The sequence below is a fragment of the Typha latifolia genome, chromosome 2 (genome assembly GCF_019914945.1).
Source record: "Typha latifolia isolate L0001 chromosome 2, TyphaL0001v2, whole genome shotgun sequence".
In the NCBI taxonomy this organism is placed as follows: domain Eukaryota; kingdom Viridiplantae; phylum Streptophyta; class Magnoliopsida; order Poales; family Typhaceae; genus Typha; species Typha latifolia.
Genome location: NC_133087.1, coordinates 5,526,118 through 5,542,440, shown reverse-complemented (window position 1 = coordinate 5,542,440; position 16,323 = coordinate 5,526,118). Strand labels below are relative to the sequence as shown.

Genomic DNA, 16,323 nt, shown 5'->3' with positions numbered 1-16,323 from the left:
TCTTCTCTCTTTTTATCTGGTCGAATGATAGTTTTGAACTAGGCAACACACTAGAGTCTCTTAGTGTTGCTATAAAACACTGAGATGTTCATTTATTTTTTTCTTTTTTGTGTATGACTTATGTAATGTGCTAACATTGATCTTATTGAACTCCATCACTGAGGTCCTTGAGACGTAGAAGCCCTTCTAAGGCTCGGAAAAACTGCACCATATTAAGTTCAGGAATAAAGTCAAGATGGCAGCACAAATAGTGAACCATTTCAGGCTAGAAAGCTAATAAAAGGACTAGTCTCTTTCCCCCCTGTGATAAAGATGAGAAAAATATAAGAGAGATTGCAGTAGTATTCCATGTAACATGGTGTATAATAGGAGATTTTTCCAGTGACAAACTCCAGAAGTATGGATATTATTGTTATTATTTTCTAATATATAATCTTGTGATTATATTATTATATGATGGAAGTTCCTTATTTCCACTTTGTAGGACATTAAACTTGCCCAAAACTTGCCATTACACGAGTAGAAACATAGGTATAACCATAAGGGAAAACTTCTGAAACACATTACCAATTGCATAAAAACTTTACAATTCCTTTCTTTAGCAATAATTGTGAGAAGTATTCCTCACTTAAAATATAATGTTTAAACTTACTCGTTATAAACTCCGAATAGAGCATATCACAAGTTTTATGAGATTATCGAATAATCCGATAGATACTCAAATATATATACCAAGTGAAAAGCAGATGTGATATGAAAATAAATAAATATGCATGTCAAGCAGACATGTAATCATTGTAAGACTTATGTTCGCTCTTAAAATTATAACTCAATCCGCAATATTTTTCAACCAATAAATTCTAAAAAATGCATAGAACATTCTATGTCTCATTTTGTAAACAAAAGTATGAATTCAAATTTAAGAAATTTTGTATTGCAAAAGTTCAAATCGATCGCAAATCAAAATTTATCGTTTTGATTCACATATCTTATTCCAGTATTTTTAGTTGATGCATTAAGATTTCAAATTGGCTTATGATATATGTTAGACTCATTTCAAGTATTTTTTTGTTGATGCATTAAAGAATTTCAAATTAAATATATGTCCGACTCGTTAAAAATTAGGAGTTCGATCATCCAAGATAAAATAAAATATAAAAGAGACTTATACTGACTTGAAATTTACTCTAGTAGAGTATAGAAACATGAAACACTTCTTAGACATATCTAACATTAAAAGGAGACATTTAATAAAAGTCAAATAAAACTTAATTCATAAATAATATATCTTCACTACTTATTCAGCTAACAATTTTCTTTATATACATATATATATCAACCTAACACTTGAGTGCAATGACAACTTGGGCATATGAGTGATGTATTGAGTCAAACTGGACTCTAACAAATTGACTTTTACACTAAACATATTATAACAATTTTTATTAATCTTTCTAATTTAAAAATTAAGAGAGTGAACTTAAGCCAAAGATCAAATAGAACATGTCACCCTAATAAGTAGGACATCTAGAGACCAATATCGAATCACAATCACTACAAATATATAGATTAAGAAGATGACAAAGGATATACTATGATTGAAATAAAACACGTAAACACAATATAACAACAACAACTAGAATAATAGCTAACTTGATTCTTGTCTCATACTCTATGATTTGTTACAAATAAGATGCATCATATCATAACCAATCTGCCGAAATAAATCAGTGAAGCTAGGGCAACAAATGTAACTCAATACCTTCCTAACAAAAATAAATCATTTCACGACTTAATTAAATTCTTTGCCAAGATCGAAAATAAGAATCATTAGTTAGAGATAAAAGTAGGTAGATACTACCTAAGAATCACGACAACAAAGGCAAAGATAGAGATTGGGATGAAGGCAAAGAGCCTCGCAGAAAAGAAAAAAAAAAGATCTTTCCTCGTCCACATCTTGCCAAAACTTTCTCTGCATAAAATGATAGATTCCTGAGGACAGAATAAATGTCTCTCCTTTCAAGTCTTAAGAGTTAATCCCTGTCATTGAGTTACATGAACTCATTAACTAATGAGACATACTTATATGCTACTTATACGTTAGTCCAAGAAATACCCATTTATTAAATTTAATTAGACCACTAAACATAACTAAAACCAAGTGCAGCCACATATATACTAAGCTATCTAACATAATAGTATATAAATAACTATTTTTATTCTTAATTTCTCTCTCTTTCTTTCTTCTAAAATAAGAGTACATAAAATAGTCATTCAGAACGTCTAAAATTAATCAGTGACAACTACATGATATCATTTGATGAAAAAAAAAATTGAAGGAACAACTAGAAGAAAAAAAAACATTTGGAAGGTTTTACATAGCTGATGAGTCAATGTGTTATAAAAAGTAGATGAGAAAATTTGTAAATGTAAGCAATAATTCAAATAGTCTAGATGTAATTATCTCTAAGCTTTTTTAGTAGGCTGATTTTCCTGTTTATCTATTTTGTCAACGAGATTTTTTTTACAGGTATACCTTTCTAAAATCCCTTATTAATATATGTATTTATCTAAAGTTGATATCTACACTGTTACCTTTAAAATCTTTGTTTTTACAATAATGATGTAATGTAGGCTCGATCAAGTCACCTTGGGAGCATTAGGTTCGTTGGGTCGAGCTTACTTATCTAGAATGGATTATTTATTATTGTTAAAGGATGACTTCTAGCTTCGGGCTTAGACGGTTGAATGCCTAACCAACGATATTTGAATAATCGAACATAATAGCAGCCTTGATCAAAATGTTTAAATGCTCGACCTCAAAGCCTCAATTTGTTAGCGGTCTTCAGCTTCAAAGTTAGCTTCCAAATAAATATATAGTGGAAAACCATTTTTATATTATTGAAAAATATTGATCGTGTTCTACTTTATCCTACTCCTCATCTCTTTCTCGTCTCCCAACCTCATTTCCTCTCGTTCTCTCAAGCCAAGGTCATTGCCTTCCTCCATCCTTCGACTGTTGCTCCCATTTTTCTTAGACTCATTGGTCGACCTCCTCCTCCAACGACTTCTCTTCTAAATCTACCCATTCCATCGTCCCTATTAACCTCTCCATCCCCTCCTTTTAGATCTAATCATTTCCATCTATTTCACTACCAAATCATCCATCACATATGGATACAATTTTTGAAAGAATATCTTGTTTTGGATATATAAATAAGTACATTTTTATTATTTTACCTATGAAATAATTTAGATTTTAATTTATAATTATTAGAAAGTAATTAGAAGAGCGTCTGTGCAAAATTACAAAAATGATAGGTTTTGAAGAGGAATTCAAACAAATAAAGTGCTTTCAAGGGATTATTACATTCCCAAAATAAATAAAAAAACTCAGGTGCTAACTCTCCATCTTTAATCGGTGTTTGTTCTTTTCTCAAGCACTGTAAGCTAGTTTTCTTTTTTCCGGACTCTCTTCTTTTTAGTAGTCTTTCTTTTTCTTTTTCTTTTTGGTGTAAAATTTGGCTCGGAGAGAGGGCTCTTCTCTTCTTCAATTTGGCTTCTATATATATATATATATATATATATAATTTTACATACAATTTTTCCACATATTTGCTATGGATAACCCCTTCCCTACTTCCAGAATTCTTGTATGGTTTCGTGCACGTATCACTTCCACCGTAGACTACCCCACCCAATACTCCTTTCTTACAAACTTGTTCCTGCTACGCTACCAAAGATAACTCCCCCATAATAACATCTTAATTTTCACATCAAATCTTATGTTAGCTTAAACTAACCCATCTCTAGGAAGCAATATCTAAATAGCAATATTCCATTAGGACACTAAGTTTATCTTTTTTAAATGTCTAAATTACCTATTTTCCCCCTTTTATTTAACTTTTAAAATGCCTTTACATGGGTTGCTATTATAAAATCCAAACTTTTTTTAAAAAAAAAAAAACTATTTTTGTCGAGAGTATTTTAGTAGAGAGTATCGTAGCGATATTAGTAGAGTGTCATATTGAACGATAATTTAAGGTCAAGAGTTACTAATATAGCTCAGTGGTAAGTGGTAGAATCTTACATGTCACCGGTCAGTCACAGATAGATTTAACTAAATTTGTTTGCTAAAAAGAATATTTATAAAACTAGCCCAAACAAATCCACAAATTTGAGTTTGCAAATGAACAGTTTCCCATTTCGTCCTTTTCTGGTATGTACTGTGTAAGCTTATTGCTTTAACTCCAAAAACTCTTCCTTGAAGTAGAGGAACAAGTTACAAACTACAGTCGACGTGGACGAAGGCCCACGTGGCGATCATCCCGTGGAGATGAGGTTTCTTAAACGTGTGGTTATCACATTGCATCCGAGATATTTTAAGCCCCCCAAACTCCCCCACTTCCATCTTTGTAGCAACTTCCCTTCTCGTTGGCGCCATGGCTGCTGCCCTCGCCAAGTTCCACCTCTCCGTCCATGGCTTCCACCTACGGCCGGATGCTCGCCGCAGTAATCCTATATCCCACCGCCGGCGAGGTCTTCCGACGCTCACGTGTCGGTCCTTCAGATCGGAGGGCGGAGGCGGAGGGGAAGGGGAATCCGAATCCGAGGGAGGTGGAAGGAAGAAGAATGGGTCGGTTAATTTGAAGAGGAAGGGGGCTCTCTATTCTCTCAAATCGATTATCCTTGGGGTTTCCGGGTCGAAATCGGTTTACGAGGGCCAGTACAAGAAGGCGGTGGAGAGAGCGGAAGAGATTTTTTTCGCGGTGAGATGTATTCCCGGATCCTTTTTGGCGATTATAAGGTTTTGTATCGATTTACGAAAGGAAAAGAAAGAAAATTCTAATTTTTCGTTTTATAGGGAAGGAGGGGATAAATATTTCGGAATATTTATATTTGACTTGAGGAAGTGTCATAGATATTATAGAGTTTCTTCAAACAATTAGATATATAGTCAATTATAGATTACTGGAGGTGGCACTAGCAAAAATATTGGAACGAAAACATCTGAAGGTAGCTTTAGTTGGAAATGTGTTGTGGATAGGATTCTTATAATTTTCAAAAATTACATCGCTCGAGGTTTAATTGAATTTTTTGGGAAACAAAAAACTTGCTCTAGACAAGGATTTTGTATGTGAAAGGATACTGACTTTTGATGAAGATTCCAGAAGTATCCCTAGGTATTATTGCAATATAAGATGAGGATGTCAACATATACAAAGGTTGTTACTTTCTTGTAGACTACTTATATGGGAAGGTTGATTTTAGGAGGATTCTAACTTTTTTAGTGTGAAAGTGCACTCTCAGTTGCTGGAAGCCAAAGGAAAGACAGATGATTAATAGATAGTGTAATATATTATTGTCCTTTTATGTTTTCCTTTTTATATTTCTTCCCTATAAGTTATTTATATAGTATGTACGACTGAATTTACAACATTGTTTCCCAACAGTTCTTTGCAGTAAAGCTTTAACTGACTAATATTGAACGAGTATTACTGCTGCATTTCTCATCAAACTCTCTTTCCTCTTCAGTCTGCGACGCAGATAGGAAGATATCTTGTCACTATGATGAGCACTGGTGTTATACTTACAATCGGATTTCAGTTATCAGGTTTGTGAGTGTTTCAATGGTATAAAGCTTTCTTTGTTTCTACTTTGCCCTTTCTGTCTGTTCTGGTTATATATGCAACATCTAATTCTCTCTATCTACATTGAAATTTTGAAGGTGGAGACAGTCAGATGAACACATTAATCTGGTATAGCTGGCTTGGTGGGATTATTATTGGCACAATGATCGGGGCAAATTTGGTTTTAGAAGAACACTGCAAAGCTGGACCACGCAATATTGTGATAACAGGAAGGTAAAACATTAATCAACTCATTTTGATCAGTGGCACTATCTGGAACTGCTGTTCATTCTTATTCAGGTCAACTTTGGATGGCTGCATATGGCTGCATATGGCTGATCTCTTGCATCTGGAAACAATTAGACTCTGTTCAAACTAGGATTGAGATTTATAATGCGAGAAAATGATCATGCAGAAATTGTCCTGAGTTATCATAAGATATGGTGCATATATTCATTCCCTTCCCACTCACAATCTATATGTGGGTTACTCATTCATGTTTCTGTCATTCTGCATTTGTCTCTATGTGCATCTACACAAATTAGGATGACTGAGTCATAGTGCATGATAATCATTGCATCTCACATTCTCACTTATGAAATCCATATCAAATTGTGAATGATTATAAGATGAGGGGCACTTTCTTAATGATGTAGCAATGACTGTGGGAAGATCTTAAACATTAACAATATAGGGGGACACATTTGATTATTTCAGTGTACTGGATCAATATTCTTCTGTAGAAGTTTTCTGTTTGCAAGTATACAGGTGTCGATAGATTAGTAACTGAACTGAAGATGTTATCTCTATCTCATTTTGTTGATGTCTCCTTTCATATTGTTTCTGCAGCACAAGAGGGCTAGGCAAAGCACTTGCTCGCGAGTTTCTTCTTTCTGGAAACCATGTTGTTGTTGCTTCCCGTAAGGGTTTCAGTTCTTTGACCTCTTGTCCTCTGTTTACTCCTATCCTGTTAAAGATTCCTTTTTCCTTTCAACATTGTCTTACATATCTCTCTTGTGCCTCACCACCTCCATTTTCTTCTTTTGAAGGCAGCCCTGAATCGGTAGATCAAACTGTGGAAGAACTGAAAGAGAACATAAAGGATGGTCTATCAGTTTCTAAAAGTAAAGCGAGAGCAAATCTCTCTAATGCTAGAGTTGTCGGTATTGCATGTGATGTTTGCAAACCAGAAGATGTGCAGAAGTTGGCAAAATTCGCTGTTGATAAACTTGGATCAATAGATATTTGGGTAAGTAATGATCTAACTGAAGATGGAGTTAACTTTTTTCTCAAAAAGAAAAAAAGAAAAAAAAGAGGAGAAGATGGAATTAACTTTCATCTTTACTTGTATGCCTGTTTTATATTTGGAGTTGCAAGATTACATTTCTTTCCCAACTGTTCCCATAGGCTAATAAGGTCATGGCTGGGCGTTTTTTGCATGAAATTAGGAAAGCTTAGGTCTCATTCAAGTTCACTTTACAAGATCTGTTAAGCATAAGGTAAGCGTAAAGTGACAGATCCAGAGAACCTCTGTAATAAGTCTTTCCCGCTTGCAGAGTTGACTTGTGACTATTGCACTTGGGAAATTTGGTGATTGTCCGGAGTTATCATAAGATATGGTGCATATATTCATGCCCTTCCCACTCACAATCTATGCGCGGATTACTCATTCATGTTTCTGCCATTCTGCATTTGTCCCTATGTGCATCTACACAAATTAGGATGACTGAGTCATAGTGCATGATAATCATTACATCTCACATTCACTTATGAAATCCATATCAAATTGTGAATGATTATAAGATGAGGGCACTTTCTTAATAATGCAGCAATAACTGTAGGAAGCTCTCAAACATGATTCTCGCTTTGCTTTAATTTTGGTGATAGTTTAGAATTTGAATTGCACTATATAGAATGCAAAATTGCAACACATTTTCCTGTTCATTTTTTAAACTTAAATTTAATGGTAAATGTACCTCAGTGTGTTTCTTTATTTTTATTTTATTTTTCTAATCCTAGTCATTTTCAATACATTTCTTTGATCCTACGTGCAGATAAACAATGCTGGCACAAATAAAGGTTTTAGACCATTATTGCAGTTCACAGATGAGGACATTGATCAGGTTAGTCCTTTCTGATGTATCATTTAATCATTAACATGTATGATTGTGAACATATGGTGTACTGCTAATGCATTTTGTGTTTCAATTAATTTGTCCTAGGCACTTCATTGGTTATTCATCTATTCAAGATATCACTATGCATTGCTCTGCTAGACACATCATTTTTCTGATTATTTTTGGTTTTTTTTGTCCCTTCTGAAATCAAGTTAAAAGGAAAAGTATAATTGTGTTTCATATTTCTCCTCTGAAACCACTGGTTAACTTTCAACATGCCTATAATCATTATGTGAAGAACCCTTTCACCTTTCATTGAAACAAGGGACACTTCCTGTTTCATGCATGCTTTGTACTAGTTACTTATTTACTCTTAGGGGACTTTATAGTCCTATTTTCAGAATTGAGTTCAAATTCAATATGAGCTTCTTCCAGGGCTTCATGTTCTGTTCGCATTGCATATGCCATGTTTAAAGTCTTCAATTGCTTGCTTTTCCAACTTCATAGTTTTTCTGAGTACTTTTTTTTTCATAACTACCTCAGGTTTCATATGAAATCGATTTGTTTAAGTCATCTTTTTCCTGGATTTTAATATCATGCTACTTTGTGACTAGATTGTCTCAACAAACCTGGTTGGCTCCCTGCTATGTACAAAAGAAGCTATGCGTGTCATGAGAACTCAGGAAAAAGGGGGTCACATATTCAACATGGATGGAGCAGGTTCTGGGGGATCAAGTACACCATTGACAGCTGTGTAAGTTTTACTGGATGGTGTACAAAACCTGCTAATTGTTTAGGGAGCAGAAAAGTTTATGACAAGTACATGAAACAGTATCTTGCGCTCAGATTTTTTGGGTCTATATTTCTGATGCCAGCATAAATGTAAGAGGAAGAATTATGCATACTGATTTCACAATGCGTTTGATTATAAATTACAATTTTGTTGTTCTTACAGAGCCTCATATATAACAAGAACAACAAGGAACTTTGTCGAATCCTTAAGTCTACTGAACTGAGATTGAGTTTTGATGTAGCAACAATATTTATGGTCAGCTACATTAATTTGACACAAACAGATACACAAAATATAGATGAATGGATAAAATAGATCCACATACCCACAGATAATTTTGACTGAAGCCTTGGTTGTTGTATCATGGATATTTTATTTGAACAATAAGAGTCATCCGTCTTTTCAAGCTGTCCTTTGGAACCTCTTCTTTCCCTTCAGTCGTGTTGTATTTGAATGTTGGTTCTCTTGATATGTGATATAAAATAATCATTCCAAGTATAGATACTATGTAACTAAGAGCCTTAGATGCAAAAATAACTGCTAAGATGCTATTTTCCTGGCTAACTTGCAAGTATCCAGTCTCCAGAATACTGATAATTCATGTTCACCTTTATCTAGATTAGTATTTTACCTGGTATGGACTTTTGCCATTCATTACTAATTTTGGTTACATTTTGATCTTTCTTATTTTGTAGTTATGGATCAACAAAATGTGGTCTTAGACAGCTCCAAGCATCGCTTCTTAAGGAGTGCAAGCGATCAAATGTCGGTGTGCATACGGCATCTCCTGGAATGGTCCTTACAGACTTACTATTGAGGTAACAATAGATGTACTTCATTTGAATAATTATTGTTCTGAAAAAAATTTGGAAACTTTCGGCTTCTGCATTTTAACGCTCTGCCAACAAGTCCTTTTACAGTTTTACTTGCACGGTGACAAATGATTAAGAATTCGTGATTCTATTTTAGAATTAAGGAGTGTGGCCAAATTGTCGGCTAATATGAATGGCATTTTATCTGGATAGTGTTTCTATTGGTCATTTTAGTACACTGAAAATTAGCTCGACCCTTGTGGGAAATCATCTTTCCTCCTTCTAGATTCTTTCAGTATCCTAGGGAGTTTTAGACCAAGGTTCCCAGTATCGGGATCGGGATCGGTATCGGCTGTCCAGAAAAACGATACGTATCGGCCGTATCGGCCGTTCGTATCGGATCGGACTATTTTTTAATTATATAAAATTCTAAATATTATTTAAAAATGCAGAAAAATTTAGAAAAATGACAAAAAAATAAGAAAACAAAAATTACTCACATATGAAGTCTAAAAACTTAAAAAAAATGTATTAACTTACTCAAAATTTAAAACTTTGTTGAATACCGAGCTGGTTCTCGTAAATTTCTATAGTCTTCATCATCATAATCACCATAAGTTTGTAAATATTGATGTCTGGGACCTGATGCTCCAAAAAGTGATTCCATCATACTAGTCATATTGTATGGATCTTGTTGTGTGACTTGCGTTTGAGGAGGATAATAACCAGCATTTGGATCTTGTTGTGTGACTTGCGTTTGAGGAGGATAATAACCAGCATTTGGATCTTGTGCCTGAGAATACTGAGGATACTGCGGACAATAACTAGCATATGGATCTTGTGATGGCTCCAAACAATAAATACTCGATGTACCATAATCATAGGAACCAAAATGCATCTCATGACGACGTCGCTGATATGTATATATATCCTCAGTTTCTTTGTCTTCACTCCTTATACCTCCTTGACTTTCCTCAACAAATTTAGATGGAACGATCTCACCACCATATGTATCATCAGGACTATGACTCGTACCAGCCTCTGCCCTCGTCGTGATCTCTCCCAATATTTCATCTAACCATGGGTTATCTCGTCATCTAATAACCTTTGTCCTCCATTTCTCTCGATCCATGGAGTCAAGGGGTCTTCATCAAAAACATGATTTAAATCAATCGGTTGTTCATTTTTCGTCTTTCTTCTTAAATTTCTCTCCTCAATCTCATATTATAATGACAAAAAACTAACTTATCCAATCTTTTCATTGTCAGTCGGTTGCGTGTTTTTGTGTGGATTAAGGAAAAAGTAGTCCAATTTCTTTCACCTTTGTGATGAAGACACAGTTTGACTTAAAATCTTCTTTGCTATTGGCGTCAAATTTGGTGCCTCCTCCCATCCATAAATAGACCACCATTCGGTTGAGTGTTATGAGATATAGGCATGGCAACTTTAGCAAAGATCTTGAATTGCCCACTCTCTCAATCTATATCTCTCCATTTGAAATCAGAAATATATTATTAGCTTTTTGATTATATTGAAAGTTAAAACTTGAAACAAATAATAATAAAATTATTTAATTGAATCATAACTCACTTCTTTATCGCACGGAGATTTGTTTATGAATATCGGGCTCAAACTTGCTGATTACCTTTCTAACCCCCAACAAGACTTCACTATCATTATTGACATTTTTAGAGAATTGAAATCTTGGATTAAGAAAATACCCTGTAGAAATTTAAAATTTGTAAATTGTAAGCATTCAAATTTTTAAATATTCATAAATAAAAGTAAATTAAAACTTAGAACTTAAAAGCATACTTACCAGCAGCGTGTATATCTCTATGTAGTCGTTTGTTCCATCTAGAATCAATCATCTTCCACCACTTCCTATAACTTTGGCCCACATTTTTTTTTATTGATTCTTTAGCTATGTCCATTGCCTCATATAAGAAACCCATCTCAGACTTGTCATCACTGTCTACAAGTCTTAATACTTTGACAAGAGGCTCAAATACTGCGGTGGCAATTGTAATATTATTCCAAAATGTATTTTCAAGAGCCATATTTTTCAAAGTTTCACCTAAAAATTTATCTTTAGGTTTCATATTCTTAATTTTCATAGACCACTCCTGTGATGTAAACATCCGCATAATATCATCCTTGTAGCGCATGATGCTCTCCAAGGCTAAAAAGTGAGTGGCAAATCTAGTGACAAGGGTCCGATGATCTCCTACCACCCGTCATCCGCCTGAGTAAATTAAGAACCCACCCATGGTTATATATAAAATTTGTTAACCTGTGACCTTCACATATGACCATGTCAATTTCAGGCTCTTTTGCAATATCCTCTAACATCAGATCAATACAATGTGCAGCACATGGCGTCCAATATAAATGAGGTCTTTTAATTATCGGTAAATTTCCAATGACTTTATAATTTGCCCCATTATCGGTAACCACTTGGACTACTCTTTTTCACCAATTTCTTGTACCACCTCATCCATCAACCGACAAATATAATCTGCATTTTGAAATGAGCAAAGTAGCATCCCACAGACTTCAAAAATATTGTCCCCATGCCGCAGTACACTAAGAAATTAATTATATTTCTTTTTTTGTGTACTCCACCCATCACACATCGGTGTACAACCAAATTCATCCCAATACCGTTTAAATGTCTCAATATAAGTATGAAGTTCATCTACCTCTGAGTCAAGATATTTAGTAGCAATATCATTTGAACTAGGAGGGGGAACACCGAGCCCTGCTGATTGTATAGCTTCCACCATAGCGTGATAGTAAGGGCTATCAGCTACATTGAAAGGAATATGGTTGTAGAAGAAAAATTTAGAGATAGCTTTACCAATGTGTTTCTTTGCATTTTTAATTCCTTTGAGAGCTGTCTTGATTGAAGTACGTATACGACCCCTTTTTTTTTTTGAAGATATGTATCCATTGGTCCAATATTTTCGGACTCTGCTTTGTAACACCGTGAGTCCTATGGATAGAACTACGCCCCCATTCTCTCTCTCCTCGTATATTAACCGATCTAGATCTCTCGAAAATTACCACCAAGTGCTTCTTCTCATCTCTTCCTCTTCTCTATGCATATTTACGCTCTCTTTCATTGCCCTCCTCATCCGTCTGTCCTCCTCATTCTCCTCACTTTGCTCTTTGCTATCATCATCAATGTGTACGGGATTATGCATCAATTCTTCACGAATCATTGACTCTCTTTGTTGTGCGGATTGTTTATCCTTCTTTTTACCAATTAAATGAGCCAACATCTCGCTTTCTAACTTCCAAAGACACTTGAGTGCAAGTTTGCTACATTTCCTTGTCTTCCGGCTAAATGTTCTTTCAAACGGGTGACACCACCACTCATTTCCTTTCCACACCAGTTGCATTTAACGCGTCTTTTATCTTGCCCAATAGTGCTGCAATGTTGCCACCCAATGTCGGTATCATATGACTTCTCTTTCGGAGCCATTGATATTTTAGCTCTGCAACTAAAAAACATAAATAAAAATTAAAATAAAATATAGTCTCTACTCTCTCTTTGGCGGCTGACAAAAGAAGTCTCTGCTTGCGACTCACAGCAAGAAGACAGATCTTTGCTGCAGCAAGCATGCTGCACTTGCTGCAACAAGTGCTGCTGCAGCAAGCATTGCTGCTGCAGCAGCACCTGCTGCAGATGCAGCACAATGGAAAAAAAAAAAAAACTGAAAAAAAAACTTACCGAAGGTCGCCGGAGATCGAGGTCGTCGGATAACGTCGCCGGAGGTCGAGATCACCGGAGAGATGGAGATCTACTCACTATTCAGTCACCGGTGAGAAAGAGAGTAAGAGATCCGTGAGAAAGAGAGAAAGAAAGAAAAGAGAGAAAGAGAGGAAAGAGAGGAAAAGAGAGAAAGAGAGAGAGAAAAAGGAGAGAGGCAGGTGGGGGGGTGGGGACATCAAATTTTTATTCACTCGGGATCGGCCGAAACTGGGAACCTTGTTTTAGACAGTTGTTCCTTGAGTTAGTGAGCTTGTTAAAATTGTCAGGCAATAGGACAGGCCCTCCTTTAGTATGACTTTGCCTTTAGTTTGGCTTCATTTCCTGGGTGATTGTATAATTGGATGTAGGTCAAGATCTGATTGCAAAATTTGTTAAATATTTAGAGGCATCTTATTCTTTATTTTCTTTGTGCTTCTAGTCAACATGATATTTTGTGGGGCAAATGTCTGCATGATGATCAGGAGAAAGTTCTCGTATCTCAAGAAACTTGCAGATCTTTAATATTTTATCTTGAAACTGTTTTTCTTAAAGAGTTACTACTATAAGTTGATGATGTTCAATTGACCAACCTAACAAATTTACCTTGCCATAATAGCTTTACGTGTAGCTAGCACATGAGTGGTCTATGTAAGCGGGCGCATGGTTGGGTGTAAAATATATATGCTACTTTTCTTTTTATTTTGTATCGTAGTATTGGTTTGATGCAAGTTCTATTAGATCTGCTGCACTATAATAAATATATGCCTGATGAACAGGGTATCATTACCTTACATGGTTAACCTGTGTTTCCAACTTATGCAGTGGTTCATCTCTGAGGAACAAACAGATGTTCAACATTATCTGCGAGCTCCCAGAAACAGTTGCAAGAACATTGGTTCCCCGGATGCAAGTTGTAAAAGGAAATGGAAAGGCAATCAACTACTTGACACCACCCCGAATATTGCTTGCTTTAGTTACTGCATGGCTTCGCCGAGGACGATGGTTTGATGAGCAGGTATGGTCACTCTTTGGGTTATAAAAAAACTCAGTTTTAGTATTATCCTATGATATCCATTCTTAAGGACGTTGAAGCAATTAGGTTGCAAATGTAACTTGTAGTCAGCTAATCAGAAATAATAAAATAATAAATACTTAGTCACAACGAGTTGATGAAGTACTAGCACAGACTCTACTTACTATAACTTCTCAACCAACATGTGATTCTCATGTGCTTATAAACTGCTATGTGATTCCCCAATTTGTTCATTTATAGGTTCTCTGGACTTGCTTGTCTTTTCTATGGAGAATCTATAACACTATTGGTCGACTGGTCTCCCTTAGTACCATACAGTTATTTTCTTTCTTTTTCTTTTCCTTTTGTCCTTTTGTTTTCTTTTCTGATCCTATTCCTAGCTAACCAAGAAAAGAGCTAATATGCAAGGAAAATATATTTCTCATGTACAAGGAGGATTGTGGCGAGTTCAAGGTTGGGATGTCTTTGTAGTTGTAAAGCAGGCATTTATATGGGTCTAGTTTTCACCAGTCAAATGCTATAGGATGAGTGTTAAGCCGAAGAGGAAAACTAAAAAAACTAACAAAACAACCTTTTAAACATGCTACACTAGTGTTTAGAAACTAGTATTCTGACATTTATCGGCTCTTCCAGTGAAATTAAATGATTCCAACAAAGTTTAGACCATCTGTATTTTGAAAGTAAAACCAAAGATAAACGGAACTGTCTCTTCATCTTTACACAGCATTCATCAGCAAAAGACTAGTTTCTCTCCATATTTAATAAGGTCTTCATCTTGGTTCTTTGTTATTATTGTCATATGGATAGAAGCTGATAGCTTTTCCTTGGTTGTTTTTCCTATCAAGGGGAGAGCACTCTATGCAGCTGAGGCAGACAGAATACGAAACTGGGCTGAAAGCCGTGCACAGTTCTCATTCACAGATGCCATGGAAATGTATGCAGAGAGTACTTGGGTCTCCGTTTTCTCACTCTCAGTTGTTTGTGCCTTCATAATACTCTCCAGTTCAAGCGGTGCTTTTCCAGGCACATAAATTCCGTTGAATTCATCAAACGAGAAACTTAATACACATATCTTTCTTGTGGAAAGCAAGGATATGATACCCAGGCTTGACAATGGCAAACTCAGAGAAATGACGCCAAAAAGAAGCAAGGGGAGTCACCAATCTAGTAATCCAAGCTAACCATGTAGATCTAGGTTTTACATGCAGGAGGAGTGGGCATTCCACTGTTGATAAGCTCTCCTGCAAGTTGTAATTAGTTTGGCGAATCCATAATAGCAAGCTCACATGTTTACTCCCATCTTGAAGTTATAGACTGCTAAAGCATATATGTTCCATTTGGCATATAACAGTCTTCAGTTTGAATGACATTAATTTGCCATTGGTATAAAGAAAAACTGTTGTTGCTCACAAGCTATTGGCATATAAAAGCTTGTTGGCGTATTAAGAGGACACAGCAGATATGAATCCAGTTTAGATTAAGAAACTATGAAACTTTGAAGGTTACTAATTTGATGCTTATAAATCTTTTTCCATATTGCAAGAATATGATCTAATCCAGCTTGATCTAAGCTTGATTAGGCTGAGTCGAATAATTTATGAGCCTCTTTTCCATAGCATTGTTCCTTTTTACTTAGGTTTAGTTTGTAAAAACTTTTCCTTTTTGATGTTCAATATCTCATGAAGCAGCAAAAAAAAAAAAATGGTAGATACTGACACCATAATGAAACTATAACATGATCCTGCTAAAAGATGATTGATACTTTTACACAGCTTGGACAATTTCTTTTTTTAAAATCTTATTATCTTGTTACATATCTCTCCTTGGATCTCTGGCAAACCCAAAATATTTCTTCTAATATGCAATTCATGGTTCTCCAAAAAGTGCATTGAATTTTCCATTCGTGAAAATAACTAGAGTGAAAAATCTAATGGTTTTTCTGTTCAGTACCTATATCATAAAAGAACCCTATAATCCTATTGGAGGAGTTCTTCTGGAAGGAAGGTTCAGTAACTCAACATTCATGAGGTAAAATATTCGTGACATAGCTAAATGTTGGTATGAAGTGCTCTTTCTAAAGGGAGAAACATATGCTGGATGAGCCTTAAACTGTATCTAGACAAGTATCCATAGAGCTTTTTGAAGTCTCAATGCTTCTGGCATTCAATAATTTTCTATAGA

The 16,323-nt window shown here is 35.3% G+C and overlaps 1 protein-coding gene across 1 annotated transcript; it reads left to right on the top strand.

Moving 5' to 3' along the window:
- The first annotated feature begins 4,409 nt into the window (after positions 1-4,409).
- Positions 4,410-15,687, top strand: LOC140781671 (probable chlorophyll(ide) b reductase NYC1, chloroplastic). Its single transcript, XM_073127759.1, has 10 exons — positions 4,410-4,769; positions 5,536-5,614; positions 5,729-5,864; positions 6,480-6,550; positions 6,680-6,879; positions 7,685-7,753; positions 8,362-8,501; positions 9,236-9,358; positions 13,932-14,124; positions 14,988-15,687. The coding sequence occupies exons 1-10, from the start codon at positions 4,443-4,445 to the stop codon at positions 15,171-15,173; spliced, it is 1,524 nt and encodes a 507-aa protein (XP_072983860.1). The 5' UTR covers positions 4,410-4,442; the 3' UTR covers positions 15,174-15,687.
- Positions 15,688-16,323: the final 636 nt, after the last annotated feature.

Excerpts from the sequence above, each read along its gene's own strand:
- LOC140781671 (XM_073127759.1), top strand. The coding sequence starts at position 4,443 with ATGGCTGCTGCCCTCGCCAAGTTCCACCTCTCCGTCCATGGCTTCCAC. Across the intron at positions 5,615-5,728 it reads AATCGGATTTCAGTTATCAG|GTGGAGACAGTCAGATGAAC; the intron begins GTTTGTGAGTGT and ends GAAATTTTGAAG. Across the intron at positions 8,502-9,235 it reads AGTACACCATTGACAGCTGT|TTATGGATCAACAAAATGTG; the intron begins GTAAGTTTTACT and ends CTTATTTTGTAG.